The sequence below is a fragment of the Pongo abelii genome, chromosome 13 (genome assembly GCF_028885655.2).
Source record: "Pongo abelii isolate AG06213 chromosome 13, NHGRI_mPonAbe1-v2.0_pri, whole genome shotgun sequence".
NCBI classification, from domain to species: Eukaryota; Metazoa; Chordata; class Mammalia; order Primates; family Hominidae; genus Pongo; species Pongo abelii.
Window position 1 is genome coordinate 101,563,368 of NC_071998.2, and position 17,416 is coordinate 101,580,783.

The 17,416-nt window shown below is 37.4% G+C and overlaps 1 protein-coding gene across 6 annotated transcripts in view; it reads right to left on the reverse strand.

Annotated features, from left to right (window-relative positions):
- Positions 1 to 17,416, reverse strand: part of SVEP1 (sushi, von Willebrand factor type A, EGF and pentraxin domain containing 1) — a 202,477-nt gene that overhangs the window by 91,927 nt on the left and 93,134 nt on the right. For all 6 annotated transcript variants that reach the window (XR_008509939.2, XM_009244733.4, XM_054520420.2 and 3 more), the window contains exons 10-17: positions 14,738 to 14,845; positions 13,503 to 13,634; positions 12,374 to 12,568; positions 10,763 to 10,884; positions 7,328 to 7,439; positions 3,289 to 3,453; positions 2,493 to 2,726; positions 59 to 220 (exon numbers count right to left, since the gene is read on the reverse strand). Coding sequence is in view for 5 of the 6 variants with exons in the window: in XM_009244733.4 (XP_009243008.4) it covers positions 59 to 220; positions 2,493 to 2,726; positions 3,289 to 3,453; positions 7,328 to 7,439; positions 10,763 to 10,884; positions 12,374 to 12,568; positions 13,503 to 13,634; positions 14,738 to 14,845 (1,230 nt within the window). In the remaining variant the exon portion in view is untranslated. The remainder of the gene's footprint in view (positions 1 to 58; positions 221 to 2,492; positions 2,727 to 3,288; positions 3,454 to 7,327; positions 7,440 to 10,762; positions 10,885 to 12,373; positions 12,569 to 13,502; positions 13,635 to 14,737; positions 14,846 to 17,416) is intronic.

Sequence of the window (17,416 nt, forward strand, 5' to 3'; positions counted from 1 at the left end):
CCCAAAAGGGAAACAAAAATTGGGCTGCTTCTAGTTGAAATGTCCAGTAAGCCTCTACCTTTACAATCAGAGATGTTTCTTGAATGGATATATTCTGTATACATCCCAGAGGGGCAAAGCTTGCACTCAAGTTGCCCTTCTTCATCTTGATAGGATCCAATCCGGCAGCTTTCACAGGTGAAATGTTCCAGAGAATAATAGGTTCCCAAAGGGCAATTGACTACAGAAAAAGCAAACAGGAAACACTGAATAAACTACAACGGCGGAACACACTGGGCTCTTTTTTTTCCTAAGACATGAAAGTAATAAAGCATGCTTGAAGGTGCTATTGTTTATGGGTTAAACTTTATGGCCAGAGGTTTATTCACAAGGTAAACCTTTCAGAAATATATTCCCAGAAACCAACAGTAAGACATTTGTTTATTTTTTAAAGATAAAGCAAATTCTTATTGACCAAGCTTAAGGCTTATATAATGGGGGTTTAAAAGTGTGGGTTAAAGCTATGATAAGCCAGATTATCATGTGAAAGACAGTGACAAAAAAAAGCTGATGGACAAAAAGGAAAAAACAGTTAGTTAGGTTTCTTTGAGGATTTCAGATACTACAAACATTTTCTTAGTTGTTTCTCTGAATGCTTCCCCATTGAAACTGACTGCTTGTCAGTTAGCACCCTCCTTTTCTTGAGATTTGGTAGGTTTGGGGTGGCTCAGAAATTCTGAGACCAAAATACAACATTAAACTGAAAAGCCTGCTACCAAAGTTAATATCCTTAATGGGGAAGACACTTGAGATTAGTAATTAGTACCTAGGTGATTCTGAGATGTTAAAAAGTGTGTAATAATTATCCATGTACTTGTTAAACACGCAGATTTCAAGACCCCCAGCTCCAAATGCATTAGTCCTAGGATGGGGCCTGAGTCAAGATGCATTTTACAAGCATTTTATGTGATGCAAGATCACACTGAGAAATGAGAAACACCGGTCCAGTCAACGTGATTCCTGATTTTTACTCGCAAGGTGGGGAGGAAACAAATGCAGGCTTAGAACAAGGTTTAATGTGCTTTGGATGGGCTGAATTTGTCACACTATAAAAAACCCAACTGAGCTCTTCAACTAGCAATAAGAACTGGGGAAGAAGGACACAAGAACCCACGTTTATGGAGAGATGAACATAAGACTCATGCCATTCGGTTCAGCTGAGTACACAGTTCCATTACAGGACATTTCCTTATCTATAAATGATGATTTCTTTGGGGAACAGGCTGGAATTGATCCAGATCATGGCAGTCTAGAATAGGGGTTAAAAGTTAAGGGGTTGGGAGTGGGGAGGGAGAATAGGAAGTGACTGTCTAATGGGTATAGAGTCTCCTTTGAGGGTGATGAAAATGTTTTGGGAATAGAGGTGATGGTTGCACACCATTGTGAATGTACTTCATGCCATTGAATTATACACTTTAAAATGGTTAATTTTATGTTATGTGAACTTCACCTCAATTTAAAAAAAAGCTAAGACTGGTGTTGGCTGCCTGGATGGGAATTTTGCCACACTACTTTCTATCTTATTTTATTTTATTTTTATTTTTGGAGAGTATCTCACTCTGTTGCCCAGGCTGGAGTGCAGTGGTGCAATCATAGCTCACTGCAGCCTTGACTTCCAGGGCTCAAGTAATCCTCCCATCTCAGACTCCTGAGTAGCTGGGACTACAGGCATGCACCATCATGCTTGGCTAATTTTTGGGGTATTTTTTGTAGAGAAAGGGTTTTGCCATGTTGCCCAGGCTGGTCTCGAACTCCTGGGCTCAAGTGATCCTCCCGCCTTGGCCTCCCAAAGTGCTGGGATTACAGGCATGAGCTACCGAGCCTGGCCTCCACTTACTGTCTTTTTTTTTTTCTTTTCTTTTTTTAATATATATATTTTTTATTATACTTTAAGTTCTAGGGTACCTGTGCACAACGTGCAGGTTTGTTACATATGTATACATGTGCCATGTTGGTGTGCTGCACCCATTAACTTGTCATTTACATTAGGTATATCTCTTAATGCTATCCCTCCCCACTTACTGTCTTAATGGGTAAGTCTTATGGGCAAATTCTTAGCCTCTCTGGCTTCAGTTTTCTCATCTGTAAAATGTGCTTAATAATAATGGTACCTCGCAGAGGTGCTAAACAGGATTAAACATGACAGGTGCTCAGCTGGAATACAGAAGTGGTCAAAAAGTATTCATTATTATTATTGGAGCTGTTACTGAAAGCTGTGAGGTCTAAAGATCTTTAAATAAAAATCAGATTTGAGTCCCTCCCTGAACTAGATTTCTTGTCCTTACCAACAGTAGTTCCTTAGACTCTTGAAACAAAATAGTAATAATAACAACCACACAACAAGAGCAAAATATGTTTCATTTCAATATCCCTTTATAGTTGTAAAGTGGCTACAGCCATCTCATTTGACCCAATATGCACCAAATATTTTTGATCACAGGGAATAGTCTTACCACACATACGCCCTCTCAGCACTGAGCCTGGTCTGCAGAAGGGGGAAGCCTTTTTTGTTTCTAATGAATTGCTGTCGGCTATAAGTATTTCCGATGCAAGCTGAAAGGAATACATGGGGTCTTTATTGAGAGTCCTTTTCAGTTTATTTGTGATAGTTTCCAATGTCTGAAGGAGTCGTTGCTGATTTTCCCATTCAAGGGTATCATTTCTTTCATCGGGTAATGGCACACTAGCTGAGATAAAAACAAAACAAAATAAAACATAACACAAACACATGGTGTTTCAGAAAGTCATTTGTAGTTGATTTTTTACCAAATAGAAATATTTAAAATCTTTTAGTACTAATAACTGGTCTATAGAAAAAAAATCTTTCAGGAAAAATTAATTCAAAATAAATTTAACCACTATTCACCGAACAACTAAGTAAGTACACGGATAAGACTAAGAACTATACAATTTGTTTCAGTCCTTCTCTCAGAAGCTAAATCTATATCACCTTTTTTGGGAGTTCTTTATTATAACATAATAAATTCCTGTAAATTCTTGCATTTTAAAAGCACGCCTTAATCATGCCAAGATGAGAATGAAGTAGGGTGCTTGTCGCCGTGAGACCTACAAAAGACATCTATGATACTGACAGCAAAAGATGACAAGACTTAGTTAACTGTGCTTTCCCTAATTCTGAATTCCAGAGTCATTTCCTGATAATGATAACAAATGGAAGATTTGAGAAGCAGGTTTCCAACCAAGAATTTTCCATAATATTACTTTTTCAAATAGACAGTTTATCCTTACCTGTGATGTTAAAAATTAACTTAATTTTATAGTCAGATAATGGGGCACTTCTTTTAATCCGTGATGACCTGGCATTGCTGATGCTTGTGGCTGTTTCTTGCACAGTGTCCAAGAAGTCATCGTAAGAGTAATCCAGCCTATTAGCTGCACCCCAGCCACCTGGTCCTGGATAGTCGGGGCAGAGACAGAAATGATCACACAGTTGCTTTTTCATCAGCGTTTAGGTGCTAATGTTAAGCCACAAGTGAAATTACACTTGACCATTTCCTCCAATGCCCATAATATACTGCATACAGGGTTTGGTCTACAATGTTATATATATTGTAATTTTTGGTCACTTCATATTTAATACAGATTACCAACGAATAATACTAAAAGGAGAAAGAAAAGTCTTTATGGAACTACCAGGGCGTTTATACCATGCTATCTTTGAGTTAACAGTTAATTATTTTAGCTTTAGAGGTAAATTTTAGAGGTAAATAAGAGCTGGGTGCAAAATTCTAATCAATTTCTATTTCTTTGCAAGGCTTTCTCCAATCCTTTTTTCTTTTTAAATTGGCCTTATAAACTATTAATATACATAAATAGATCTCCCCTTGTGAAGATTACTCAAGATGCTTTCATCATATTTTAAAGGTAAGGGTAGTTTTCAAAGGCAGCCCATAAGTTAAATGATTCTATGATACAACCACACTGGAGGCAACAAGAGTACATGGAATTCTCTAGATGCCCTTGATATCACTGTGATTAACTGCATGGGTTCAGATTGTGGCTCCTCGATGTAGACTGCTGTATAATCTTAGTCAAGTTACTTTCTTCTTTCTGAGCCTCAGTTTCTTCATTTATAAATTGAGATGATTCTTACCTGATAGATTTGTCTGTGGATTAAATGAGACAAAATATATAAGCTGTCAAACTCAGTATTTGACTTATTATAAAACTATATTAGTATTATTCTGGCCATTCTGATGTTTTGTTAGGTACTTTAGACAATAATTTATATTTATATAGGCTTCTCCACTTAGTAAATTGTTTTGTGAACTTTTTGGCTTTATTTATGCTTTGGCTATTAAAATTAACTGGGATTAATATTGTCTTTTTACTTAAACATTTGCTCCACAAGCATTAGGTAGCTGTTATAAAAAAAAATGAGCAAAGAGAAAAGTATTAAAAATTACTATAATTCTACCACATAGAAATAATCACCATGAACATTTTAGGCAAGCTTTTTTTCCCACTATGAATGTATAAATATACACACAGATATACATTTTTGCATATGTGCATACATACATATACACACACACAAACCTGGAATAAAAACAAACAACACACTTTTAACAAAACAAGATTATACTATGTATGTATTATTTAGTAATCTTTTTCAAATTTTATGGCATTTCTATGTGAAATGGCCGCGTAATACTCTCTTGTATGGTACAACACAACCTACAGTTTCTATTTTTAGACTTTTAGGTTATTTCAAATGTTTAGAATATCCTTGCACACACAGTATTTAATCAAATCTAAGATACCATTGGTTAGAAGATACATCCCAATTTCAGGTCTAAAGGAAAAATATGCATCTCAAAATCTATGACGTGGTACATATTTGCACAATGGCATGATTTTTACCTTGAGAAATATTCTTAGAAATGAAATTTCTGGGTCTAAGTGCATGGGCATTTAAAATCCTTTAGATACATATTGTCAAATGCCCTCTTAATTTCTCCTTTCTATACAATGTATGAATATGATTTTTTTCCCCTACACTCTTGCCAACTGTGGGTGTTATAATTCTTGTTTGTTAATCTGACAGGTCAAAAATTGCATTTCACTTTACTTATTTTATTTTATTTTTTGAGATGGAGTTTTGCTCTTTTTGCCCAGGCTAGAGTACAATGGCATGATCTCGGCCCACGGCAACTTCCACCTCCCGGGTTCAAGTGATTCTCCTGCCTCAGCCTCTCGAGTAGCTGCGATTGCAAGCACGTGCCACCATGCTCAGCTAATTTTGTATTTTTAGTAGAGACGGGGTTTCACCATGTTGGCCAAGTTGGTCTCTAACTCCTGACCTCAGGTGATCTGCCCGCCTCAGCCTCCCAACGTGCTGGGATTACAGGTGTGAGCCACCTTGCCTGGCCTAGTTTTAATTTTAATTGCATGATTATTATGAAGTCAAATTGATTTTATTATATTTATTGGTTGTTTATTTTTCATACATTATGATCTGCCAAGGCATGGTTATAAATGTTACACCGATCTTGTGACTTTCTACTGGGAATACATTTGGGGAGCAATGCTTGTTTTTTAGGATCACGTGTGCCACCTGCCCATGCTTTTTTCTCAAGAACTGCCATTTGGACCCTTATTAGATGACAAATATCGCTCATCTCATAGACTTGTGATGACAACTGACTCTCTCTAGGTGTAACCTTGTGCCCCCATAACCTACCCCAACAATATGGGAGGGGAAACCCGGATCGTGTTTAAGAGAAGAAGGTTGATTATTCTATATATGTTACCGACAATGCCACATTACTTTTTCCTATCTAAAACCTTAATTTCCAAAATGTTCACTAAAGTGCTGTACATAATAGTAAACAACTGAAAATAACCGAAAATCTACCAATAGGGAACTATTTCTATAAATTATGGTAAACTGATCAATGGGATAATATGTGGCTATTCAAACTGTATTGAAGTGGGATATTTAGTGAATAAAAATGTCCTCAATACAATGTTAACTAAGAATTTGTGTTCAAAATAGCATCAGCATACACACAATAAACAGTTTTATATATATAGTAATATGTACATATCATAGATAGTATGGTATATATACAGTATATATAGTATGGTGTATATATATGTGTATCTACATACATATATAGTTATAAATGTATACATGTATTAACAGGCTTATTTCTGGGGTTGTGGATTATCTTGATTTCATTTTTTGGTTTTACGCATTTTAAAAATTGTATAATAAACATATGCACAAATGATATTTAAAAAAATTTAAAAATCAAAAGCAACAGTCAACATCACTCTTACTGCTAAATCACCAAAAATATTACAGACATGACTAGTATTCGAAACGGAAAAGATGTCTGCCATAATGCGAATTAATACTTACCATCTCATAACCTTCTAAGTACATGACTTGTACTTATTCATTTAATGCTTAAAATGGTCACATGAGGTGAGTACTCTTATATACACATTTTATAGGTGAGGAAACTGAGGCACAGAGTGTGTTGATAGCTTGCTCAAGATCACACAGCTAGTAGGTAGTGAGGCTAGGATTTAGACATAAGTAGTTGGTTGTAGAATCCACGTGTATAACCACTACACTACTTTGATAACAATATCATTATTATTATTATCTTTTTTTTTTTTGATACCAAGTCTCACTTTGTTGCCCAGGCTGGAGTGCAGTGGCATAATTATGGCTCACTGCAGCCTTGAACTCCTAGGCTCAAGGAATCCTCCCACCTCATCCCTCTAAGTAGCTGGGACTACAGGTGTGTGCCACCATGCTTGGCAAAAAATAATCTTAATAAAAATGTTCAGAGTATATATAGAGAAAACATCAAAATTCCACTTAAAGATATATTAGACTCAAATAAATGGAATCTTAACATATTTTTGGTGAGGAATCTGAATATTTTACATGTGTAACTGTTTTATGTTAATGACTTCATTGTAACTTACACTGAATGCCATATAAAAGTTGCTGTTAGGACTTTATTACTATTCTTTTTTAGGATACATCAACATTTGAATTTTACCAGCATATGTGACTTAGTTTTTGTCATTTTTAAGAATCCTGGCAAATAATTTTAAATAATTTGTTACTAAAATTTGATATATCCTTAATGATCATTCAGCACATTATCAAATTATTTAGCCATCCTAAAATACTTGATGAATAAATTAATAGAAGTTAACGTTTCTAGTTTGCCTCACTTTTCTGGAATTATTCTTATTTTGCAGATTAGTCTTGCCAACTACCGATGCCACAGAATTTAATTACCAATTGCAAAGCCATTTTCATAGTCATAATTATATTCTAGGCAATATTTTTTGGTCAGGTTCTCCTCCAGTCTGCAGTCAATGTCCTCTGCATCACTACAAAATGATGGGACCTGCAAGTAAAAAATGAAGAGGATAAAGTGTAAATCACTTTTCTGCATGCCTTGGATAAACAGTTTGCTCCCCTGGCCTTCACATCTCCATCAGCAGGAGGGAAGGGAGGGCCCCAGAGCTCTGCACATTCCTCAAAGGGATTCTGACCCTCCTCCCCGGCAGCCTCTAACTATCTGTTGGTCACCAGGATTAGTTTCACACCTTTTATCTCTGTTTATGTCACTCACCATGAGAAGCCCAGCACTCCTGGGATATCTCCTGTCTCTAAACTTTGGCTGTATGGCTCTTTGGAACCCTTTCTCTGACCCCATCTCCCACTCCTCTTTCCCAATCCCCCAAGCCTTCCTCTATGCCCTCTGAAGCTCAGTCAGTAATCAGCAAATCTGTTATTTTCTACCTCCTCTCTTTATGTTCTCTTCACCTTTGCCCTAAAACCTTTCCAATTTTCTGGAACATTTCCCAGAAAATATTCTAGAAATACTAGAAATTCCAGAATCCTGGAACTGGGGACAGGCCTGAAGGTGGAGGAAGGTCCTTCTCACTCTTTATTGCTGCTTCCAGATCACACTCCCTCACATCCCCTTAAAGGCTCACAGTTCTGAAGCTCATGCTGTCAACTCTACCACTCATTGACCCTTCTGGTGACAGTCACCTGCAGCATTTCCCCTCTGCGTCACTCCCTCATTCCAAGAACATTTGGTAACTGTCCCTGTTATAGTTCTTGGTAATTTCTATAGCCACCTAGCAAATTCTTCCATCTCCTTGGATTCTCAGTTCCTTTCCCTCTTCTCTCTTGTATTCCAGCCTTACTCTGTCATTCACTCCCATAGTCATACCCTCAGACCTTGTCATTGTCAGAAACTGCACCTTCTTCTCTTCTCAGGAATCCAACAGTTCCTTGACTTCATCAGAATGTATAATCCATCGACCCTAGTGCCTCTCCCTTAGCCACTCATGTCTTCATGTCCTTGTTTACCTATCTAAGATTCCATGATCCATCACCATGGAATGTCTCCTCCCTTGCATGACTCTTCCTCAATTTGTTTGCCTGGACAACACTTACCCTTGGTTAAATTAATCGTTCTGCTTCCCCACACCTGTACTACACAGTCAACTAAGGCTTGAGAAAAAATGTAACCCTGCAGGCTGCCAATCTTACTACATTTCTTTAGCATACTTATTCATCCTTTCTTAGAAAATTATTTTACACCACCTTCTCTCTTCTTAAGCCTCCAACAACTCCTCCCCGTTCTTACTCTCAGATGATCCTTTTTTTTACACCGATCAAAATTGAACTCAGAAAAGAGCCTCCATTCACACACTTCCATCCCCATGAGTACCCAGTACCTGGACCTATGCCCTTGTATGCTCTGCCTCCTTGACTCTTCTCTTTATCCCACAATCTACTTCCAATGTATCAGCAAGTCCTACTGAATCTACTTTCAGAAGATATAAAAAAATCCATTCACTTCTCACCACCTCCAGTGCCACCCAAGCCACCATTATCTCTTGCTTTCATTTCCTATGTGGTCTTCTTACTCTCTCTCCTACCCTCTCCTCCTAGAGCCCAAAGTCATCAGTAAGTTGTTCCCTCAAATGGCTTTCCATTTAATTAAAGTAAAAGGCAAAGATTTACAGTGACTTTCAAGGCTGTCCACAGTCTGATTTCTCTTCTTACCCCCATCTCCTCTTCCCCATGTGATCTTTTTGACCATCTATCACTCAGCCTGTCATCTTCTCTACCTTTGCCACTCTGACATCTTTACGGTGGTTCAAACTCTGAAACACACTCCTGCCTCAGGGACTTTGCACTTGCTGCTCCCTCTGCCTGGAACACTCTTCCCCTAGATATGCTCGTGGCTCACTGCCTCACTCTTTCAGGTCTCTTCTCAGACAGGAACCTAGTGAGGCTTTCCCATCTTCTGCTTTATTTTATTCCATAGCATACGCCATCTGACATGCTACATATTTTCCTTGTAATTTGTTTATTATTGGTCTATTCATTAACATGTAAATTCTATAAGCACAGGGAGTTTTGCCTGTTTATTCAGATCTAAATCCCTGGTGTCTAGAATAGGACATACTTACTAAATATTTATTAAATGAATAAATAAGCATTTAATAGCACATTCTAATCCCTTATAGCATCTTTAACCTGCTACAATTTAGTGTCTGATAGACACTGAGTCTAACACACACAAAAATATTTAATATTTTAAAGATTTCTTCACCACTTTGGAGTGGAGTATAATTAGTGTGAGTGTATTGTTGCCTTTCAAGTATAGGTCTATAGTAACAGAGGCCTAATGGTTGTAATATTTTCTTGGTTTGCTAGCAACAGTGACAACATTATTTCTCTTTTTGGAATTTGGTTTTACTGAATAGATTTAAATATAATGTTTTTAACAAGTGTTTTTGAATGGACATTCGTTAATATGTTAGGTGTACTTGTAATGTGCTTGGCATACAGTAAGCAACACAATAAAATGTTAGCAAATAAATAAAGTGCTACCCAGTCTGCAGGGCATACAAATATGTATCTAGCATGGTTCCTGCCTTGAAGATGTTCAATACAGTTACATATATTGCTTTGTTTTCTTTTCTTTCTTCTTCTTTTTTTTTAGACGGAGTCTTGCTCTGTTGCCCAGGCTGGAGTGCATGGTGCGATCTAGCTCACTGCAACCTCCACCTCCCAGGTTCAAGTGATTCTCCTGCCTCAGCCTCCTGAGTAGCTGGGATTACAGGCACACATCACCATGCCTGGCTAGTTTTTTTGTATTTTTAGTAGAGACGGGGTTTCACCATGTTGGCCAGGCTGGTCTTGAACTCCTGACCTTGTGATCCACTCTCCTTGGTCTCCCAAAGTGCTGGGATTACAGGCGTGAGCCACCGCACCTGGTCTGGTTTTTTTTTTATCATTGTTGTAAGAGTCCTTTCTAAACAAAAATGCATCTTTTAAATCTTTTAAATGTACAATTATCTTTTAAGTGTCCAATTATCTTCTTATCGTAAACAAAATACCACCTACAATGTTAGGCATTTTTGGTCAAACTTTAAATAATAAAGTCATTCTCCAACCATCCAGACCTTAAGCTTCTCTGACTTCCTAAGGATGTTTTTAAAGATTCAAAAATGTTTTAATGCATATTTACTTCTAAGTCATTCTAGAAGTTCAAAATCTATGAATAATTTTAAATATTAGGTACATGTCTGAATCACAAAGAAGAGGGAAATAGGATGAGAAATTGCAGTTGTAAATGACTCAGAAAGGCTATGAAAGCCTTACAAAAGGACACACAATAAATGACCACTATTGATGTACCATTTTTCCCAGGGTCGTCTCAAATGCTTCAGAAAACTTCTTCATCAGATCTGTGTCATCACAACGAGCTGCTTTGTAGAACATCTCAAAGGACTTGAACCCGTGGTTTGCAAAACGTTTTTCTAGAAAATGTTGGACAAAACAGCTTCAGTTGGTTAGTGTTTTTAAAACAAAGATTTGACTTTCTATGAAATAATTGAAACTTAATGTTTTAATTCTAACGTAATTTGTGGGATTGTTATAAAAACAAGAGATGACAGTTAAGGAGAGTTTCTAGGCATTAACTGATCATAATAAACCATCCACCAAGCAGCACTGGACTCAGTTATCCAGTGAAGAGTTTGCTTTTGATATATGATTCTTTATCTTCCATTCATACAAAAAAGTGAGTATTTAAGGGAAGAAGATATATAAAAATTGTTTTCATTATATTCCTGGGGATTTTTGAAAAATCCTGGCTGGCTCAAAGTTGTTATATCTTATATAGCATACATATAATAATTTTAAAAAATAGGCATTGAAACATTTCTAAATATTATTTTTGTGCAATCATATTCCTTGAAAGTGTAATTGTCATAAAGACAAATTTCTCCCTGGATCAAAAGCTTGCATGGTAGACTTTGCAAAATGCCCCTGAAGAATTCAGGGACAGTCTCCTACTAGCATCCCACTGTCTCAATCTGTGAAAGAGGTGAATGGTATTGTTTCTATTTACTACTGCAGTTTGGGGGGGAAATAGCTCTGTTAAGTGGGTTTCATATTTTTTTCCAAGACACTGGTATTTAAATTCCATCTATGGTAGTGGATCAAAGATTCACTTCAGAGAATATTTATTTACACTAAATGAATACATTAGGTTATTTTTATAACAATGTATATTTAAGATTATAGAATAGTTTAAAATCTAAATCAAATATGAAGAGACTATGATTGATGTATTTTATTCCATCATGTATGTTAGATTTTATTTTAAAGTAGCTCTTCTGCAGACTATGAGAGTTTTTTCTCTATTTTTTTGTGCAACAGGGTCTCATTCTGTCACCCAAGCTGAAGTACAGTGACGTGATCAAAGTTCCCTGCAGTCTGGAACTCCAGGGGTCAAGTGATTTTCCCAACTTAGCCTCCTGAATAGCTGGGACCACAGGAGCACACCAGCAGGCCCAACTAATTTTTTTTAAAAAATATTTTTGTAGAGATGGTAGGCTGGTCTCGAACTCTTGGGCTCAAGTGATCCACCCGCCTCAGCCTTCCGAAGTGCTGGGATTACGGGTATACGTCACCATGCCTGGCCACTATGAGACTTGAAATTCATATTTACAGGTTCAGAATTACACATTATCAAGTCTCCAGATATTTCTGATAAATAATGAGAGGGCTCAGATGGTTCTGCCTTAAACTGAATCTTGTCCTACAGCAATACAATCTATAATAAGACTTTAGTGGCTAATATTTTAAATCCAGGAAAGAGTACTTCTCTTATTCACAAACATTTCAAATTCATGGCACCATTTTCCACTAATTCCTATTGTAAGGCAATTTTTCTCTTTAACACTTAGAAATGTACACACATTCATATACATTAAAGAAGTCTAGAATAAAATTAAAACTTACTGGCACAGTCTGGCCATTCAGTGGTATATGTTGGTTTCCAGACGCCATCTTCATAAGCACAATAATACTTGTCAGTAGACCCTTCTGTGAAATCATAGCCCTCCAAGCAAGTTAATGTACAGTTGACTCCAGTATTATCTGGAGTGCATATAAAATCCCCATTTACAGGTATGAATGGAATTTCACAGGGAGAACCTGTGTAAAAAAAATTGTACTATTCATATATAGTGGTACAAGAAGCATAAATTAAATTCCAGGAGCTTAAGCGGAATTTTGAAAACGACTCCTCCTGTCTATCACTATTTCTAGAAAAGCTTTTACCATATGTCTTTAGTGCAGGAGAAGGACAACACCTGCTTTTTGGTTCCTAGATTGACATACATTGAAAAGCTGTACCTACGTGTAATTAGAGGTTGTGCATATTTTTATAAAAAAGTTAAAGTACTTCTGACTTGGAGTAGTTTATTATTATTATTATTATTATTATTATTATTACTTTGAGACAGAGTCTTGCTCTGTCGCCCAGGCTCGAGTGCAGTGGTGCTATCTCGACTCACTGCAGCCTCCACCTCCCAGGTTCAAGCAATTCTTGTGCCTTGACCTCCTGAGTAGCTGGGACCACAGTCACATGCCACCATGCCTGGCTAATTTTTTTATTTTTAGTAGAGACAGGGTTTCACTACATTGGCCAGGCTGGTCTCAAACTCCTGATCTCAAGTGATCCACCTGCTCAGCCTCCCAAAACACTGGGATTACAGGCGTGAGTCACCATGCCCTGCCCTTATTTTTGACATTCCTTTAATAAAAACAAAAACTGAATAACATTGTGCAGCTAATATATTTTCAGAATCTGTCTTCTCAAACATTTAAAATAGAATTATGTCAATAATACATTGTAACCTTAGAGAAAATGTTAACGAAATGTTAACTAAAGACTATTCTGGGAGAAAACTTTTTTATCTATCACAAGGTCAAGGAATGACAATGGAAAACCTAAATAAAACCTGTCAGTCTTCTAACTGTAAAAAATCTAATGCTCATAGCCTATTTTCTTTCATAAAACAGAGCACTATAGCAATGACATGTATCAAATGGCAACTAGAATTCTGGGGGCTTATGAAGACAATACCTTTTATGACAATATGGATATCACATGTTCTGTTATTGCCCGAGGGGTCAGTGGCTGTATACTGTACTATAGTCTCCCCTTGAGGGAAAAGGTCTCCTTGTGTATGACTTCTGGTAATGACCAATTCAGCCCCTGGAAAGGAAAGAAGGCAGCCAATTTTTGGGTTGTATTCACATTATTTTACTTTATTTTTTTTTTGAAACAGTCTTACTCTGTTGCCCAGGCTGGAGTGCAATGGCATGATCTCGGCTCATTGCAACCTCCACCTCCCGGGCTCAAGTGATTCTCCTGCCTCAGTCTCCCGAGTAGCTGGGATTACAGGCACTTGCCACCACGCCCAGCTAATTTTTATATTTTTAGTAGAGACAGGGTTTCACCATGTTGGCCAGGCTGGTCTTGAACTCCTGACCTCAGGTTATCTGCCCACCTTGGCCTCCCAAAGTGCTGGGATTTCAGGTGTGAGTCACCGTGCCCAGCCTGTAGTCACTTTATTAGTCTCTTATTTGATTTGAAGTTTCATGTCCTACTTATGCAAATCAGTTGGGCATCTGAAGTGTTGCTTTGCCCACTTGTAGAAAATAAAAGATTTAATTTTATGCAGTAACATAGAAATAGTAGATTCGACCCCCATTAAATTAAGCCTTTCTTTGATAAACAACTGATTTTCTCAAAGTCCTTTGAGATGTCCTACAAAGCAACTAGGCAATAGGTAAATCTGCTACGACATTGGGACTCTAATTAAGAAATTACTTCATTTGCATTTTTTGTTGTTTCTGGGTTTTACTGAAACCCTTAAAATAAACTTCAGTTGTATTTGCTTAGTTTTTTTCTACTTTCTTATGACCTTTTATAATTTTATTTGTCAAGTATTTAAGAAGTGAGTCTGAATATATAGATCTGCAGTAGAGATGCCGATAAAATGCATGGTTTATGCCTCTAGAACAACATAAGCTTGGAGACTAAAGAAATTCATTAGAACACTGCTAGGTACAACACCTAGTGCAGGTTCAACAAATGTCCATGAAATACTGAATTAGGAAAACTCTCATGGATAGGTAAGATTGATAATGTTAAATTATACTTATTCTGGCATTAAAACATGTTAACTTATATAATTATTCATTCTCCCTAGACAGTTGTTATTTGCTTTTTCTCTTTTATCCCATTAAAAAGCTTTTTAAAATAAAAAAGAATTCAGTGCTACTATGCTGACGACAAAGTCCTTGTCACCTCACCTGAGTTGTCTGAGAACTGAGGCTCATCCCAGCTTGCGGCATGCACCTTCTCTGAGACCTGGATGGGAGGTGGAGATCTGCACCAGTCTATGACAGGTGGTTCTACATCTAAAGAACATGAAATCAGACAAAGAAGTCACAGCTGATATTCACAAACGATGAGGAGGTTTTCAAAAGAGAACTGAAGTCGGCTTGTGCTGGCAGACAACCTTGAGCTTGTAAGAAACAAGGCTGACTCTGTGGCTCCTGTGATATCTTTTCCCTGATCCCCAACATCAAAGGAAAGAGCTGGTTTTGCTATACTTCCCCCATCTGTTGAAGAAAAAAATGCCACCTTTCTAAAATCACCTTGGGCACAAGTGTGTGAAAGGCAATTCCTGATGTGGTGGTCATTTAAATTGTGGGTTTTGTCCACGGTTGTTGAGCTGACCCAACTGGAAGGGAAGAGAACCATTCCAGACAAGCTGAAGGAATGAAATGACCACACCTGTCATTCCCAAGATGTTCCTCTTATCTGAAGGGTCAAGACAAGGGCTAATAGATGGCTAAATAGAAGGACCATGGGCCAGAGATCTGAGTCATGTTGCAGAATAAGCAAGATGTTAGTGTGGGGGGCTATTGCTGTAGGCTAGGAGGTTATGTCCAGAGGTGGAACGTTGGAGCTAAAAGATTTCTAAGGTTGACAAATTCTAGATGAAGACAAAGAAAAGAGTGGGAACCTGGAAGTGAGGAAAGGAGAGAGAGGATGAAAGCCACAGTAGAAGTTAAAGCACTGGGAGTCTGTGTTGCTGAGCACTGGAATTCTGGCTGAAGGGCGGATGTGAGGCGGGGTGAGTGAGCCAGGTTTCAAAGCCATGATTGAATGTGGTGTTTTTAGGATGTTAGTAAAGAACAATAAAGTAGGTGTATAATCTAGGCAACACCATTCAAGACATAGGCATGGGCAAAGATTTTATGACAAAAACATCAAAAGCAATTGCAACAAAAGCAAAAATTGACAAATGGGATCTAATTAAACTAAAGAGCTTCTGTACGGCAAAAGAAACTATTGTCAGAGTGAATAGACAACGTACAGAATGGGAGAACGTTTTTGCAATCTATCCATCTGACAAAGGTCTAATATCCAGAATCTACAAGGAACTTAGATTTACAAGAAAAAAAAAACATTAAAAAGTGGGCAAAGGACATGAACAGACACTTTTCAAAAGAAGATATTTATGCTGCCAACAAACATATGAAAAAAAGCTCAATATCACTGATCATTAGAGAAATGCAAATCAAAACCACATTGAGATACCATCTCACGTCAGTCAGAATGGTGATTATTAGAAAGTCAAGAAACGACAGATGCTAACAAGGCTGTGAAGAAATAGGAATGCTTTTACACTGTTGGTGGGAATGTAAATTAGTTCAACCATTGTGGATGACAATGTTGTGATTCCTCAAAGACCTAGAACCAGAAATACCATTTGACCCAGCAGTCCCATTACTGGGCATATGCCCAAAGGAATATAAATCATTCTATTACAAAGATAAATGCACGTGTATGTTCACTGCAGCATTATCACAATAGCAAAGACATGGAATCAACCCAAATGCCCACCAATGATAAACTGGATAAAGAAATTGTGGTACATACACACCATGGAATACTATGCAGTCATAAAAAGGAACAAGATCAGGTCCTTTGCAGGGACATGGATGGAGCTGGAAGGCCTTATCCTCAGCAAACGAACGCAGGAAGAAAACCAAACACCGTATGTTCTCACTTATAAGTGGGAGTTGAACAATGAGAACACATGGATACAGGGAGGGGAACAACACACACTGGGGCCTTTCAGGGGTTGGGGGAGAAGAGGAGCATCAGGATAAACAGCTAATGCATGCAGGGCTCAATACCTAGGTGATGGGTTGATAGGTGCAGCAAACCAACATGGCACACATTTACCTATGTAACAAACTGGCACATCCTGCATTTGTATCCTGGAACTTAAATTAAAAGGAGGGTGTATAGGAAGTAATTTTAATTTTAATTATACATTTTATATGTCTGAAGTGTTCTTATTACATGCCTTTGAGGTTTGAGGGAGATAGCAAAAGCATTATTTTTCTAATTTTGTAGGTGAGGAATGTTAGACGAGGCAAACTTAAGAAACTTGCTTGCGGTCAGTAAGCTATTAAATTTTAGCCACAAGCATTAAGACCAAGTATTCCTATCCAAGATATATGCAAATACTTACTCTGAAATTAATTGAACTACACCTGTGAGAATATATGGATTCCCATTTTAAGCTAAGTCTCATGAACATATGTTCAATTTTTGTCTTTTCCTCATGTTTGTTATTAGTGCAGACCTTAGGTTTATTACTTTACTATACTGTAAACTCTGTAGACCAGTGATGCAGTCTCTTTTGTTCATGTTTAGATCTCCACTAGATAGCACAGCATCTGGCCTATAACAGGTGCTCAAAACAAGTTGCTGAATAAAGGATAAAGCAATGCTCATAGCAGGTCAGTGTACTTTGAGAATGCTGAATCAAGTCAATTCATAGCTAAATTTACAAATCCAGCAGTATTTACTATTTTGCTAAAAGAAATGACAATTGAATATTCAAAGATTTTCTGGGCATATCTGATTTTATTCAGACATTTTAAAGTTAAATCACAGGTGCAAGAGGG